The sequence below is a fragment of the Octopus bimaculoides genome, chromosome 22, assembly GCF_046866305.1.
Source record: "Octopus bimaculoides isolate indiv1 chromosome 22, ASM4686630v1, whole genome shotgun sequence".
NCBI lineage: Eukaryota > Metazoa > Mollusca > Cephalopoda > Octopoda > Octopodidae > Octopus > Octopus bimaculoides.
The window spans coordinates 26,891,615-26,905,972 of record NC_142949.1 but is presented as its reverse complement, the minus strand read 5'-3'; the positions used below and the strand labels follow the sequence as shown (position 1 = coordinate 26,905,972).

General features: G+C 38.1%; 1 protein-coding gene across 14 annotated transcripts in view; it reads left to right on the top strand.

Annotated features, from left to right (window-relative positions):
- LOC106881179 (uncharacterized) overlaps positions 1 to 14,358 on the top strand; it is a 73,724-nt gene that overhangs the window by 25,356 nt on the left and 34,010 nt on the right. For 5 of the 14 annotated variants that reach the window (XM_089339939.1, XM_089339928.1, XM_089339934.1 and 2 more), the window contains 2 exons: positions 433 to 590; positions 13,850 to 13,896. In XM_089339939.1, coding sequence (XP_089196065.1) covers positions 574 to 590; positions 13,850 to 13,896 — 64 coding nt within the window. In that variant the 5' untranslated portion in view covers positions 433 to 573. Of the gene's footprint in view, positions 1 to 75; positions 591 to 13,849; positions 13,897 to 14,358 lie in introns of those variants that run through there. The other 9 variants (XM_089339937.1, XM_089339930.1, XM_089339933.1 and 6 more) reach the window with 5 other exon arrangements.

The following is a 14,358-nucleotide window of genomic DNA, read 5'->3' as shown; positions in this document are numbered from 1 at the left end:
GAAATGACAACGTTCTAAAAGATGTACATGTTTATATGTTATATATGAAAAAAAAAAAAAAAATCTAATTATAACAAGTGTGCGCGCGCGCGCGTTTGTGTCTTTGTGTTGTGTGTGATGCGTATATGTTTGAATAGGATGTAAATGTGGGATGTGGGGGTGTATAAAACACACACATATACATAAATACACAGAAAAGCACACGCATGTCAGTTCGCAATATACTTTTTAGATGTAAGCTTTAGTTTCCTGTCACGCTCTCTCTCACTCTCTCTGCTCTGTGACATGGCCAGAGCCTCAACTACTTAAGATGACACATTTCGAAATAGACGGAGGTAAAAATTAGAGCTAGAAAATAAATCATGAAATAAAAACTGATAAAATACTTATGCTATCTCTCATAACTCTCCTTTTCACTTTTGTCCAACACAGACCCACATATATATAATAATATATTGACAGAGAAATATACACGCATTCACTTCTGGATATATAAAACTTGGGTTACCCCTGTATACGTAAATATAAGAACACAACATTCTTGTAACTAGCTTGGAAGACAAGATTGTCACGATGTCTGATACTCAAAGGTAAGATGAGAAAAATTTGTTTTAAAACTTTATTCTTTGTTTTGTTCTGTAGTGATTGTTGTTGCTGTTGTATTTCACTGTCTATTTACATTTGAATATTAAATACTTAGAGATCAAACAATACATTTGATACTTGAATAAGCGATCTGCAACCGTGAGACAATAATGAAGTTTATTTTCTCGAGTGTAATGCTATATTTTTAATTAGACACCTGACAGGTCTGAAGGAGAATGCACACACGCCCAAAACAATACTATGCTAAAAATAACAACTGTTATTATTGTTTCGGTCCTTCAACCCTTCAAATCAGTCCTCCAAAGACATTCTTGCTTTCACCATTCCATCCGTTTAGGAGGACTGACTACGTTTTCTCTATTACGATGTGATTTCAGGGACTTTGGCTACTATTTCTAGCAGGTTAAGCAACTACATAGAGGTCTACTTTGTTGACATGATTATTGCTGTTTCTACAAACTCACGAATGGAAATATTCCGGTTTCGACCATCCCATCTTTTTATATACTTGTATATTACACTGTTCAATGTTTTCGTTTTTAAATGGTGTGTCAAGGGGTTCAACATGTCTTAAAATAATTTAGATGCAGTTTATTATAAAGTTTGTTGACTTGTTTGACAAAAAATGTACCCACTATCCAAAATATCGGTTTTAAATTTTGGCACAAGTCCAGCAGTTTGAATGTGGTGGGCTAGTCGATTACATTGACCCCAGGACACCACTGATGCCCATTTTACCGACTCCGTAACGACCACAGGTCAAGTCGACCTCGGTGGGATTTGAACTTAGATCAGAACGTAATGGACAGACGGAACACCGCTAAGAATTGTGTCCGGCGTGCTACTGATTCTGCTAGTTTGTCTAAATACCTTGGGTTAGGGTTAATATAATGAGGGCGGCAAGCTGACAGAATCTTTGACATACCGATCTAAGTCTTCCGGTTTTACGATCTAAGTTCAAATACCGCTGAAGTCGATTTTGCCTTTTATCCTTTCGAGGTCGATAAGATAAATACCATTTGAGTGCTGGAGTCGATGTAAATCAACTTACCCTTCTTCTCAAAGTTGCTGGATTCGTGCCAAAAATTGAAACAGTACTTCAAGGACAACGATGGGATGGAATGGGCTGTTCAAATTATTTTGGGGTAGGCGTGGGGCAAAATTAGTAACCCGGACAAAAAGAGTAGCTTCTGATTTCTTGTTATTTTTTTCACTAGCTGTTTAAAATCATTGCATTGCAAGTATTGCATCATTATCTGTACTGCTGCATCATTTTTAGGTCTAAATATTGATCAGCATAGTTGTTGTTGAGAGTTCGAAACACAGTCAGGTGACAGGTCCACTGTTTTCAAAAACATTTTCCTCAAATTTGAACCGATTGTAATTGAGGTTGCTAATAAAATATTTAGATAATTTTTAGTGTTTAGCAATCATTATTCTTTTGTCTGTTGGATTCCAAGTCAATTTTTTCCCACGCTAATGTCTAGTTTGAAAATTTTCAAGTTTCAAAAAATGCCTAAGATGGGGTAAAATGAGTAATGTCTAATTTGTCTTTTGTATGCTCAAAGAGAACGGTGATAATTTTCTGAAATTGTGATCAGATTATATTATAATGCTTTTAATGCATTTAGGGAAGGCCATTTGTTTAAAGATCGCCGTTTTTGTTTGGTACTTTTTTACTTGTTTCAGTCATTTGACTGCGGCCATGCTGGAGCACCGCCTTTAGTCGAGCAAATCGACCCCAGGACTTATTCTTTGTAAGCCTAGTACTTATTCTATCGGTCTCTTTTGCCGAACCGCTAATTACGGGGACGTAAACACACCAGCATCGGTTGTCAAGCGATGTTGGGGGGACAAACACAGACACACAAACACACATATATATATATATACATATATATATATATATATATATATATATATACATATACATATACATATATACGACGGGCTTCTTTCAGTTTCCGTCTACCAAATCCACTTACAAGGCTTTGGTTGGCCCGAGGCTATAGTAGAAGACACTTGCCCAAGGTGCCACGCAGTGGGACTGAACCCGGAACCATGTGGTTGGTAAGCAAGATACTTACCACACAGCCACTCCTGCACAAACCATGCTCACTGTGATAATATTCATTATGCAGGCTGCTCAAGAAACCGAGGCAGCAGCTCCAGCACCGTCCCACTTTTTATATATGTCCATTGACAATAGGGAAGAAAGCAACATTGACAAACAGAGACAGCTATTGAAACTCTTCAGCTTTGACCTTGTAGACTAGTGGCCATTGGGTAATTATTGTTTTTAGCTGGTTTTCTTTCTTTTTTTGTACTGGACCCTCATTCATTGAAGTGATGAGACACTTCAACAACAAAAAACAACTGTGTGTGTGTATATATATATATATATATATATATATATATATATATGAGTGGTTGGCATTAGGAAGGGCATCCAGCTGTAGAAACTCTGCCAAATTTAGATTGGAGCCTGGTGTTGCCATCCGGTTTCACCAGTCCTCAGTCAAATCGTCCAACCCATGCTAGCATGGAAAGCGGACGTTAAATGATGATGATGATGATGATGATATATATGAACATCTGAATTCCAGAATGCAAGAGACATTGATAAAGTAGTTGGTGGAAATAATAATAATAACAATGCTCTTAATAATGTGTGTGTTTCTGTTATGGATGATATGTTTTTCATTATTCTAACTAAGTCAGCTATCAATATAATAATTTTCACATTGTGTGAACTCTTATGGATCACGTATTTCGAGGACATGGGTTTCATATAGTGTGATTGGAGAATTTGAACCTTGTTATAATGGTCTCTAGCCGAAGCTCTGTGTCAAGGACCGGGAGTCTGTTGTTTGGGTGCCTTGTTGGGTGATCTATAGTTACCCTGATGCTTTGGTGTACAGAATTAGCTATACACTGGATGCTTTCCATCATGATCCTCTCATTCTATTCAGTTTGACTGTTCGATTGCGTCTTGACTATGATGTTGATGTCATCCACATATCTTCCGTACAGTCTGATTGCTACCAAGTGTTTGTTTCAGTTTTCTGTCCCACCAGGTCATGAAGAGGCCTGCCACGTCCCCAGCCACACTGACACCGATGGCTGCCCCCTTGACTTGCACATATAGGTTCTCATTGAATTTAATTATATGGTTCTGTAGGGTGGGCTTTAGACTTGCGCCCACTACATATGCAACCATTTTCCATGTCTGGATGTTATCCCCTGGGCCGTGGGTGGGTGCATTCCATCCACTCCAGCGCTCCACGGTGTCTTTCCTAGCTGCTGATGTGATTGTGGGTAGCCTACCTCATTCCAACCTGATGGGGCAGAATCTACTTACGTCGTAGTGATCTAAGTATTCTCTATCATAAACAAGCTTCAGGAAGAGGCCCAGTTCCTTCATGTTCACCTCATGGAAGACTCCTTTGTTTTCGGAGATAATTTCCACACATTTTTCTACAGCAAAGTCAATGTCGATAGATGGGTAAAGTGATACCACATCCATACTACCTACCATACAATCTGACAGGTCATGAGAGTGGTTACATTCATTAACCCTGCTGAAGAGGTCCTCTATGCTTTCACAAACATCTGGAGACATCTCAATGAGTGCTCTTAACACTTACGAGAGGAAGTATGATAGTCTATAATTGCTGGCAATATTGGCACCACAAAATTTCATTTAAAGTTACATTATGCTGGTCACCAGTTATGGGATTAGATATTGCCTTGGTTAGGCATGTATGTGCGTGTGTGTGTGTGTATATTTGTGTGTGTATGTATATGTGTGTGTGTGTGTGTGTGTATGAGTAAAACACTTCATATTACATTGCTTTGCAGTCAATTTGACTCCTGGTACATGATACGTTGTACACCTCTTCAGACACATGATACATTGTACACCTCTTCAGACAATGTCGATTTGATAGAGAGATTGAGTTAATGCACAACATAACATTTAATCACTATAAACAAATCATTTGCACAGGTCATTCAGCAAAAGCTAAATGTTCATACATCCTCTTTCACAGGAGAGTCTATCATATGCACGTATGTATATATATTTGTATATATACGCGCAGGAGTGGCTGTGTAGTAAGTATCTTGCTTACCAACCACATGGCTCTGGGTTCATTCCCACTGCGTGGCACATTGGGCAAGTGTCTTCTACTATAGCCTCGGGCCGACCAAAGCCTTGTGAGTGGATTTGGTAGACGGAAACTGAAAGAAACCCGTCGTATATATGTATATATATATATATATATATATATATTAGGGACAAAATCCAAAATTACAGGTAAAAAACTCAATTAAAATCAATTTATAAAAAATTAAAATTAAATTGAGCCTTATAGATAAAGTATATATAAAATATATAGTTTTAGGGAAAATAACCAATTTTCAAGAACTCATCGATGAAAATCCACTATCACATATAGAAAAATTAATAATTAAAAGCACAATAAATGAGTATAATATAAAGTAAAGTAAATATCATAAGATAAATATAATATAATATAATATAATATTATATTATATTTATTATATTTATCTTATGATATTTACTTTACTTTATATTATACTCATTTATTGTGCTTTTAATTATTAATTTTTCTATATGTGATAGTGGATTTTCATCGATGAGTTCTTGAAAATTGGTTATTTTCCCTAAAACTATATATTATATATATATATATATATATATATGTGTGTGGTGCTTTTCCCTAGCATGAACCCAAACTGCATCTCATCTAAACTGACTCACTCCCTAATTAGTTGGGCTATGACCCTCTCCGTGACTTTCATTACCTGATCTAACAACTTGATACCTCTAATTATTTGTATCTAAGGCGTCACTTTTACCTTTGTAGCAGTTGACTCAAAGAAGCCTGTCGTATATATGTATATATATATATATATATATATATATATGTTTGTGTCTGTGTTTACGTCCCCGTAACTTAGCTGTTCAGCAAAAGAGACCGATAGAATAAGTACTAAGCTTACAAAGAATAAGTCCTGGGGTCGATTTGCTCGACTAAAGGCGGTGCTCCAGCATGGCCACAGTCAAATGACTGAAACAAGTAAACGAGTAAAAGAGTAAGAGTATATGTATATGTGTGTGTGAGTATGTGTGTGTCTATATACACATATATCTATTTATAAAAGAAAGTAAGAAAATGGAGATATAACATTTGATAAAAATTTATTATTTGCAAAAATAAATCATAGTCCCTTACAGCTGTTTCAATTAAGCCTAATGTCAGGTTGAATAAAAACCAAGCAACGTTTTGAACCATGAAGAATTTGTACCTAAGTTTTGTAAAGTTTTGAATTTTTTCTAAATATTCCATTTCTTTTTTTTTTTTTTTTTTCTATTGTCTGATATTACAGACATAGACTTGCCCAAATGCATCAATAAACTAAAATTAATATTCTTTCCACCGTTGTTACAATCATCTGAAATGGAACTGTCAAAGTGCGATATTCGAGCAATTTTGCTGTTCAACTACAAAAAAGGATGTGAAGCAGCTGAAACTGTTCACGATATCAATGGAATGTTTGGCGGGGAGGTGACCAGTGAGTGGTCAGCTCGAAAATGGTTTAAACGATTTCATAGTGGAGACCTGTCTTGAAGATCATGAACATAGTGAATGCCCATCTGTCATCGATGACGGTCAATTAAAGACCATCATTGAGAAAGATCCACATAAAACCGCTCGAGAACTGGCAAAAGAACTTCAAGTGAGCCAGAAAACTACCTGCAACCATTGGCATGTGAACGGAAAATCAAAAAACTTGATTTGAATGAAAATCAGAAAATGCGTAAATATGAAATTTGCTCATCACTTCTTCTCTGTAACCAGACCGATCCATTTCTTGACCATATTGTAACTTGCAATGAAAAGTGGATTCTGTACAATAATAAAAAACATTCCTCATAGTGGATGGACCAAAATGTAGCACCGAAAACTCTGCCTAAACCCGAGCTCTTCAAAAAGAAGGTTATGGTGACTGTTCGGTGGTGTACTGCTGGACTCATCCACTATAACTTCTTAAAACCCAGAAGAACCATTACTCCTGAAACATATAGCCATGAAATTGTCAAAATGAACGAAAAATCACAACTTCTCCATCCCAGACTGGTCAACCGAAGAGGGCCAATCATTCTACATGACTACTTGACCATACGTTTCACTAATGACACTCCAGAAATTGAGGGAACTTGGCTACAAAGTTCTTCCTCACCCAGCTTATTCCCCTGACCTTTCTCCTACTGACTACCACTTTTTCAAGCACCTTGATGGTTTCCTGTGAGAAAAGGGGTTCAAAATTCAAACTGATGCTGAAAGTCCATTCAAAGAGTTCATCAGCTTCAGAACTCCAGATTTTTATGTTACCAGAATAAACAAACTTGTAACTCATTGACAAAAATGTGTTGATTGTAATGGTATTACTTTGATGAATAAAATACTTATACACGCATATAAGCACAAGCATAGTTGTATAAAGAAGCGCCAATCTCTAACTGTAGAGAGAACTTGTGGAAGAGGTAGACCCAGGAAGACATGGGATGAGGTGGTGAAGCATGATCTTCAAATGTGGGGGTTTCACAGAGGCAATGACAAATGATCCTGACCTTTGGTGATTTACTGTGCTTCAGAAGACTTCATAAAGCCAATTGAAATCGTAGTTGTGGAATGTAACAGGCACCTGTTATGGTGGCATGTAAAAACACTTGTGCTGGTGACTAACTGATGATGATGATGATGATACATATACATACGGAAAAAACAACAAGACACAAAAGGATGTACACATTGAATGTAGCAGTAGATTGAGAAAGTTTTAGATGGAAAAAAGAGTGAGGCAAGATGTTTTGAGCATGACTCTTTATCGGAAAGAGGAAAAAGTCCAAGGAGAAGGAAAAGGATTGTCTGAGAGAAGCATGTGTGTCATTACATGAGCGAAAAATATCTGACTGCAAGTGGTGAGAGATAGAGAAAGTTTTTGAAGGCAGGAAAATGCAAAAATTGCCAGTGAATGTGTGTGGTAATATCTGTGTGCATTTTTGTTTGTGTTTATGTGAGGGAGTGAAGACAATAGGTTAGTAGCAGTAGGAAGATATAGTGGTGGATGGATATGTTGTGGAGAGGCAAAGTGATGTGTGTGAGTGTATGTGTTTGCGTGTGTGTGTGTGTGTGTGGATGAAGAGTTTTTGTACTTGCTAGGATATAGAAAAATGTGTGTGTGTGTGCATGATAGATAGATAGATAAATAGATAGATAGATAAATAGATAGAGAGATAGATAGATAGATAGGTAGGTAGATAGATATGTATGTGTCTTTGTGTTGTCCCTTCACTGTTTGACAACTCCCAAACAGTGGAAGGAACCCATAGTAGAGGGAGACCCAGGAAGACATGCGATGAGGTGGTGAAGCATGACCTTCGAACGATGCAATGAGAAAAGACTGAGACCTCTGGAGATATGCTGTGACTGAGATGACCCGTCAAATAAAGTGAGATCACAGCTGTTGCTTACACCAGTGTTGCATAACCAGCCCACTCAAAAAAGTACCTTTGGATCGTAGGGCGACATGCCATGCTTGAGGAAACCTATTGAGTCAACTACATCAAGATCAAATCAAACCACAATCAAATGGAAATTGTAGTTGTAGCTGATGCCAGCGCCGCCTGACTAGCTCCTCATGCTGGTGGTATGTAAAAAGGACCATCTGAATGTAGTCGGTTCCAGCCTCCTCACCTGACTGGCTCCTGTGCCAATGGCATGTAAAAAGTACAATCCGAACATGGTCAATGCTAGTGCCACCTTGACTGGCTCCCGTGCTGGTGGCACACAAAAAGCACCATCCAAACGTGGTCGATGCTAGCCCCCTCTGGCTCCTGTGCCGGTGGCACATAAAAAGCACCCACTACACTCTCAGAGAGGTTGACATTAGGAAGGGCATCCAGCTGTAGAAACACTGCCAGATCAGATTGGTGTCTGGTGTGGCTTCTTGGCTTCCCAGACCCCAGTCGAACCATCCAACCCATGCCAGCATGGAAAACAGACATTAAACGCTGATGATGATGATGATATATATGTATATATCTATATATATGTATAAGTATATATTGCAGATATATATGTATATGAATAGAAGCCTGCCATATATAATTATATATTTATGACAGGCTACTTTCAGTTTCCATCTACCAAATCCACTCACAAGGCTTTCGTTGTCCTGGAGTTACAGTAGAAGCCACTTGCCCATTGTGCACACTGTAGGACTAAAGCCAATCCATGAGTCAGTCTAATATTTTATACATGTAAAAGTTTTATTTGTGTAAGACTCGTCTGTAAATATGATCATTCAACAATAAATTTAGTTTACCCTTTAGCATTTAAACCTACCAAATTCAGCTCAAGTATTCTACATGTTTTACATTCAAACTGACTACATCTAACCTCTCACACATAACTTACACTAACATTCTGACGCCTTTGATGGGAACCCAGTAAGGTTCGAAAATCGATTAAGGTTGCTCATGGTTTTAACAGCGGTGCATCAGCATGGCCGCAGCTCTGAGCTGAAACTAGAGGGGAAAAAAAAACAAAACCATATCTTCAAAACCCGCAAAGCTATAAGATAAAGCATGATTAGTTCAAAACAATTTGAATAAAAAAGAATTTCATTTGACAGAGTAATCTGAATACTAAAGAAGAGTACAACTATCAGAAACAATGTTAGTTATTTCCTGTAGGTTTGTGTGTCACTCGCTCTTAATTGACTCATGTTCTGTGATAATGACTGAAAAATTAATGTAAGATTAGAAAATAAACAGTTTAATTGACTGGAAATTCCAACTTTGGGTGCAGTCTTAGTGATAAACCCCTAGATTTGACCCTACCCTGTCATGCCATATTCCTGTTATAATGAGAATACATTGAACATTATCTCTACCAGATCCCTGTTGTTGGCACTCCGTCGCTTACGATGCCAAGGATTCCAGTTAATCTGATCAACGGAACAGCCTGCTCGTGAAATTAACGTGCAAGTAGCTTAGCACTACACAGACATGTGTACCCTTAACGTAGTTCTCGGGGATATTCAGCGTGACGCAGTGTGTGACAAGGCTGACCCTTTGAATTACAGGCACAACAGAAACAGAAACCGCGATCCTATGAACACGAGTCCGCTGCCCTAACCATTGAGCCATTGCGCCTCCACCATATGCTGCTAAGTCACAGAGAAAGAATAAATTTCTAAATATTTTTATTTTATTGGCTTTCAGTCTGTAAGGTGTTTTTGCACTATAGATGTATTCTTTCTTTTATTCTTTTTTTACGTGTTTCAGTCATTAGACTGCGTCCATGCTGGAGCACTGCCTTAAAGAAATTTAGTCAACTGAATCAACCCTAGTACTTTTTTTCAAGCCTGGTGCTATTAGTCTCTTTAGCCAAACTGCTAAGTTACAGGGACATAAGCAATTCAACACCAGTTGTCAAGCAGTGAGGGGGACAAACACAGACACACATGTTTCTGTCTACTAAATCCAGTCACAAAGCTTTGGTCGGCCCAAGACTATAGTAGAAGACAGTTGCCCAAACTACTATATAGTGAGACTGAACCCAGAACCATGTGGTTGGGAAGAAAGCTTCTTTGCCTGTGTTTTATATGTAATTATTAAATTATATTTATAATCCCCTTTATTGGGTTTTGTTATGGTGTGTGGTGTGTGGAAAAATTGGTTTACATGAAACCAGTTCAGAGTGCAAAAAATGGTGGGAATGATAAGCAGGTTGAACCCTACTCTTTTTAAGCACTGGATTACAGGGCCTGTTCTGATATGAGGGTCAATATCAACAACTAAGAGATAAAAAAAAAATACTTTGCTCAAATATTTGCTCGGCTGACTGTCATTGAAGCTAACAAAGCTGTAATTTGATAAAACTAGGTCAACAGATATAAAACCACTCCTTGCTATATCCCAGTTCTTAAACAGATTTCAAATATTTATGCATTTATGACTGTATTCAGGAAACTAAATGGTCTGGTTCATTTTAGAAGTTTTCCATAACAGATGTCAGAGGAAGAAGAGCAGTGCTTGTGACTGGTTTTTCTAGGGTCTCATGTTGGGTTGGGCTGGAATAAAGGGACTCATAGGAAGCCAGGAAGAATTTATGCTTGAACAGGAGACCTGACCTAAATGCTCATGACATTGAGTATACTCCATGAAAGCATTCATAGACCAGGTAGTAGTATTAAACTGAATGATGTGTATATGTATATATCTGTGTGGGTGTCTTGGTATGTGTGTGTGCATATATGTATGTATGTGTATGAATATATATAACACACCAACACCAAGTGGTGGTGGGAGACACACAGACACACTTATATCTATCTATCTATCTATCTATCTGTATATATATGTGTGTGTGTGTGTGTGTGTATGTGTGTGTATGAATATATATATATATATAAACACACCAACACCAAGCGGTGGTGGGAGACAAACACAGACACAAAGACACACCCTTATAGATATCTATCTATGTGAGGCTTCTTTTAGTTTCCATCTAACAAATCCACTGAAAAAGCTTTGGTTATTTGCCCAAGGTGATATGCAGTGGGACTGTACCAGGAATCATGTGGTTGGGAAGCAAACTTCTTACCACATACATACATACATATATATATATTTATACAGAAGGCTATCATCCATGGCTCTAAGAAGTTTTTAAGCTTCAAGCGGTCTATGACAGGTATAGAGATCAGTGTATGATCAGAAATAATATCAATTTATTGGCATGAAAGACTACACACTTTCTCCCATAATGAAGTCACAAGGAAATTCGATAGAATTAAAGGTTCTGTATAGCTCAGGGTTAGCAACATGTACTGATACAAATCATCATCATCGTTTAACATCTGCTTTCCATGCTGGCATGGGTTGGACGATTTGACTGAGGACTGGTGAAACCAGATGGCAACACCAGGCTCCAATCTGATCTGGCAGAGTTTCTACAGCTGGAAGCCCTTCCTAACGCCAACCACTCCGAGAGTGTAGTGAGTGTTTTTACATGCCACCGGCACGAAGGCCAGTCAGGCGGTACTGGCAATGGCCATGCTCAAAATGGTGTAATTTATGTGCCACCTGCACAGGAGCCAGTCCAGCAACTCTGGCAATGATCTCGCTCGAATGTCTCTACACGTGCCACCGGCACAAGTGCCAGGAAGACGACGCTGGGCACAGATGCCATCACAATTTTGGTTTCGCTTGCCCCAACAGGTCTTCGCAAGCCGAGTTTTGTGTCCAATGAAGGAGAAGACGTTGGCATGGGTGCCAGTCGTCGAATTTAAAAATCTGAATTGAGGTAGTGGAACAGGTAAAATGCAGGCTACATATGTTTCTTAGCTAGCTGATCCTGAACTTAACTAGTCATCAGGCTGAGAATACCTTTTTTCAACTCACGTCTGCAGTGAGTTAACTTGGAAATTCCAAGAAGCAATGTAACCTTCATTTTATTAAGATATCCTCAGCCTGATGAATAGCTTAGTTGAGTACCCCTCATTCAGTAATTATTACATCAGATGAGCAACTAGCAAAGAAACATATGTAGCCTGCATTTTACCCGTTCCACTCCCTCAATTTGGATTGTCTATGTATGTGTGTGTGTGTCTGAATGTATGTTTTCTTTGGATATGAAAGGTCTCAGGTTCAATCCCCAGCATGGCCACAGTCCAATAACTGAAACAAGTAAAAGATGAAAGATATATATCATCATCGTCTTTAAAGTCTATTTTTTCATGCTTACGTGGGTTAGACAGAGTTCATTGAGACAAATTTTCTACAATCTCATGTTCATGTCACCAGTAAGCAAGCAGGTAATATTGCTCCATGGCCTGGCCAGACATGTTCTTGCAGAATATTTGACATGAATGACCCTGCTTATATGACCATGACAATCAACCATACATCTCTGGAATTGAACCCACATCTCTCATTTTCATGCAATAAGTGTGGGTTTGATTCCCACGTGTGCTAACACCCATTTTTTTCTGTCATGCATTTAAAGGGTAACGACCCCCTTCAGTCATGAATGACCATGAGATTGCACAAGTCCAGGCAAGGTTGTTTATGGAAGGCCAGCAGTCGCCCATGCATATCAGCCTCCCCTCTCCACACCACCGATGTTATTCAAAGGAAAGACAAAAATCCAATACAACTTGACACTAGTGACGTCACAACTCATTTCTATAACTGAGTCAACTAGAACAACATGAAATAAAGTGTCTTGCTCAAGAACACAACACACAGTCCAGTCCAGGAATTGAACTCATTACCTCATAGTTGTAAGCCTGATGCTCTAACCACTGAGCCATGCACCTTCACAAAAGTGTGAGATGCTTACAGCGCCTAGGTTTCCCAGATGGTCACCCATCTAAGTACTCACTTGACTTAATGTTGCTTAACTTCAGTGATCAGATGAAAACCAGTGTTTTCAATATGATATGGCCACCCCAATATTCGACTATTTTCTATAGTCAATATTCAGTGAAAAACTATATTTACAAAATTTACACTAGCCACCATTTCTTAACTTTTGCAAAATAAGAACATAAAACTATAATTTTGACAACAGTCAAATATGTCATGAATTTAAAAAGTTTAAGAAGGGATTTTAAATTCTCAATCGCAGAATAATGCTAATAATATAGCCTAAACAGGATAAACTACCCCTATTTTGCAGAGAAAAGTGTAGGTGGCTAGCTGTTATTTACGTTTGCCATAATTTGAAATTTAACATATGAGAGCGTCTCATAAAGCGAGATTTATATATCTTAATTTGCAGAGGAATTTGTAGTGGGTAGCTTAGCTTAATCGGTCAAAGCTTCGTGACATGTAGTCACGGTGATGTGAGTTCGAGTCCACAGCTAGCCACCTACACTTTTCTCTGCAAAATAGGGATAGTTTATCCTGTTCAGGCTATATTATTAGCATTATTCTGCGATTGAGAATTTAAAATCACTTCTTTAACTTTCTAAAAAGACATCTCAATGCTTCTAAAAGCAAACTTCGTTTATTTCTTTACGTTTGTCGTAATTTGAAATTTAACACATGAATTTAAAGTTTTACTTAACTCTTCGTGTAACTTCTTTGTGAGATCAATCTTTTATATTGATTTTTTTTCTTTTCTTTTTATTTAAACAGCATATATCAAGACATGTCTATAGAAGCAGAAGATTCTGGATCTAGTGGTAAGTATAGTTTCATAACATTCTGTAAAACACCAAAACTGGAATTGAACATTCAAAAGTTGTTTCAAATTTAAATTTAACGAAAATATTTTTCTATCAAGCTAATTTATCAAATAATTATTTTCAATTTGGAGCCTGGTGCAGCCGCTGGCTCTCCAGACCTCGGTCAAGCCGTCCAACCCATGCCAACATGGAAAACATGTTAAACGATGATGATGATTCAGTCGTACAGCCAAGGATACTGTTACACTTTCTGTCTTATCTCTTTATCATGCTCTAGTATACACACACACGCCACAATTCCATGGTGGCAGAAGGTGAATTGGCAGTCATTAGAACGTCAACCAGAGTCTCTATAAAGTACCAGTTCTGTAGTGGGGATCAACTCTTTGCTCCCTCCCTCCCTCCCTCCATCTCTCCTTCCTTCTTCTCACTACCTCTTCACTCCTCTTGTACTTGTCT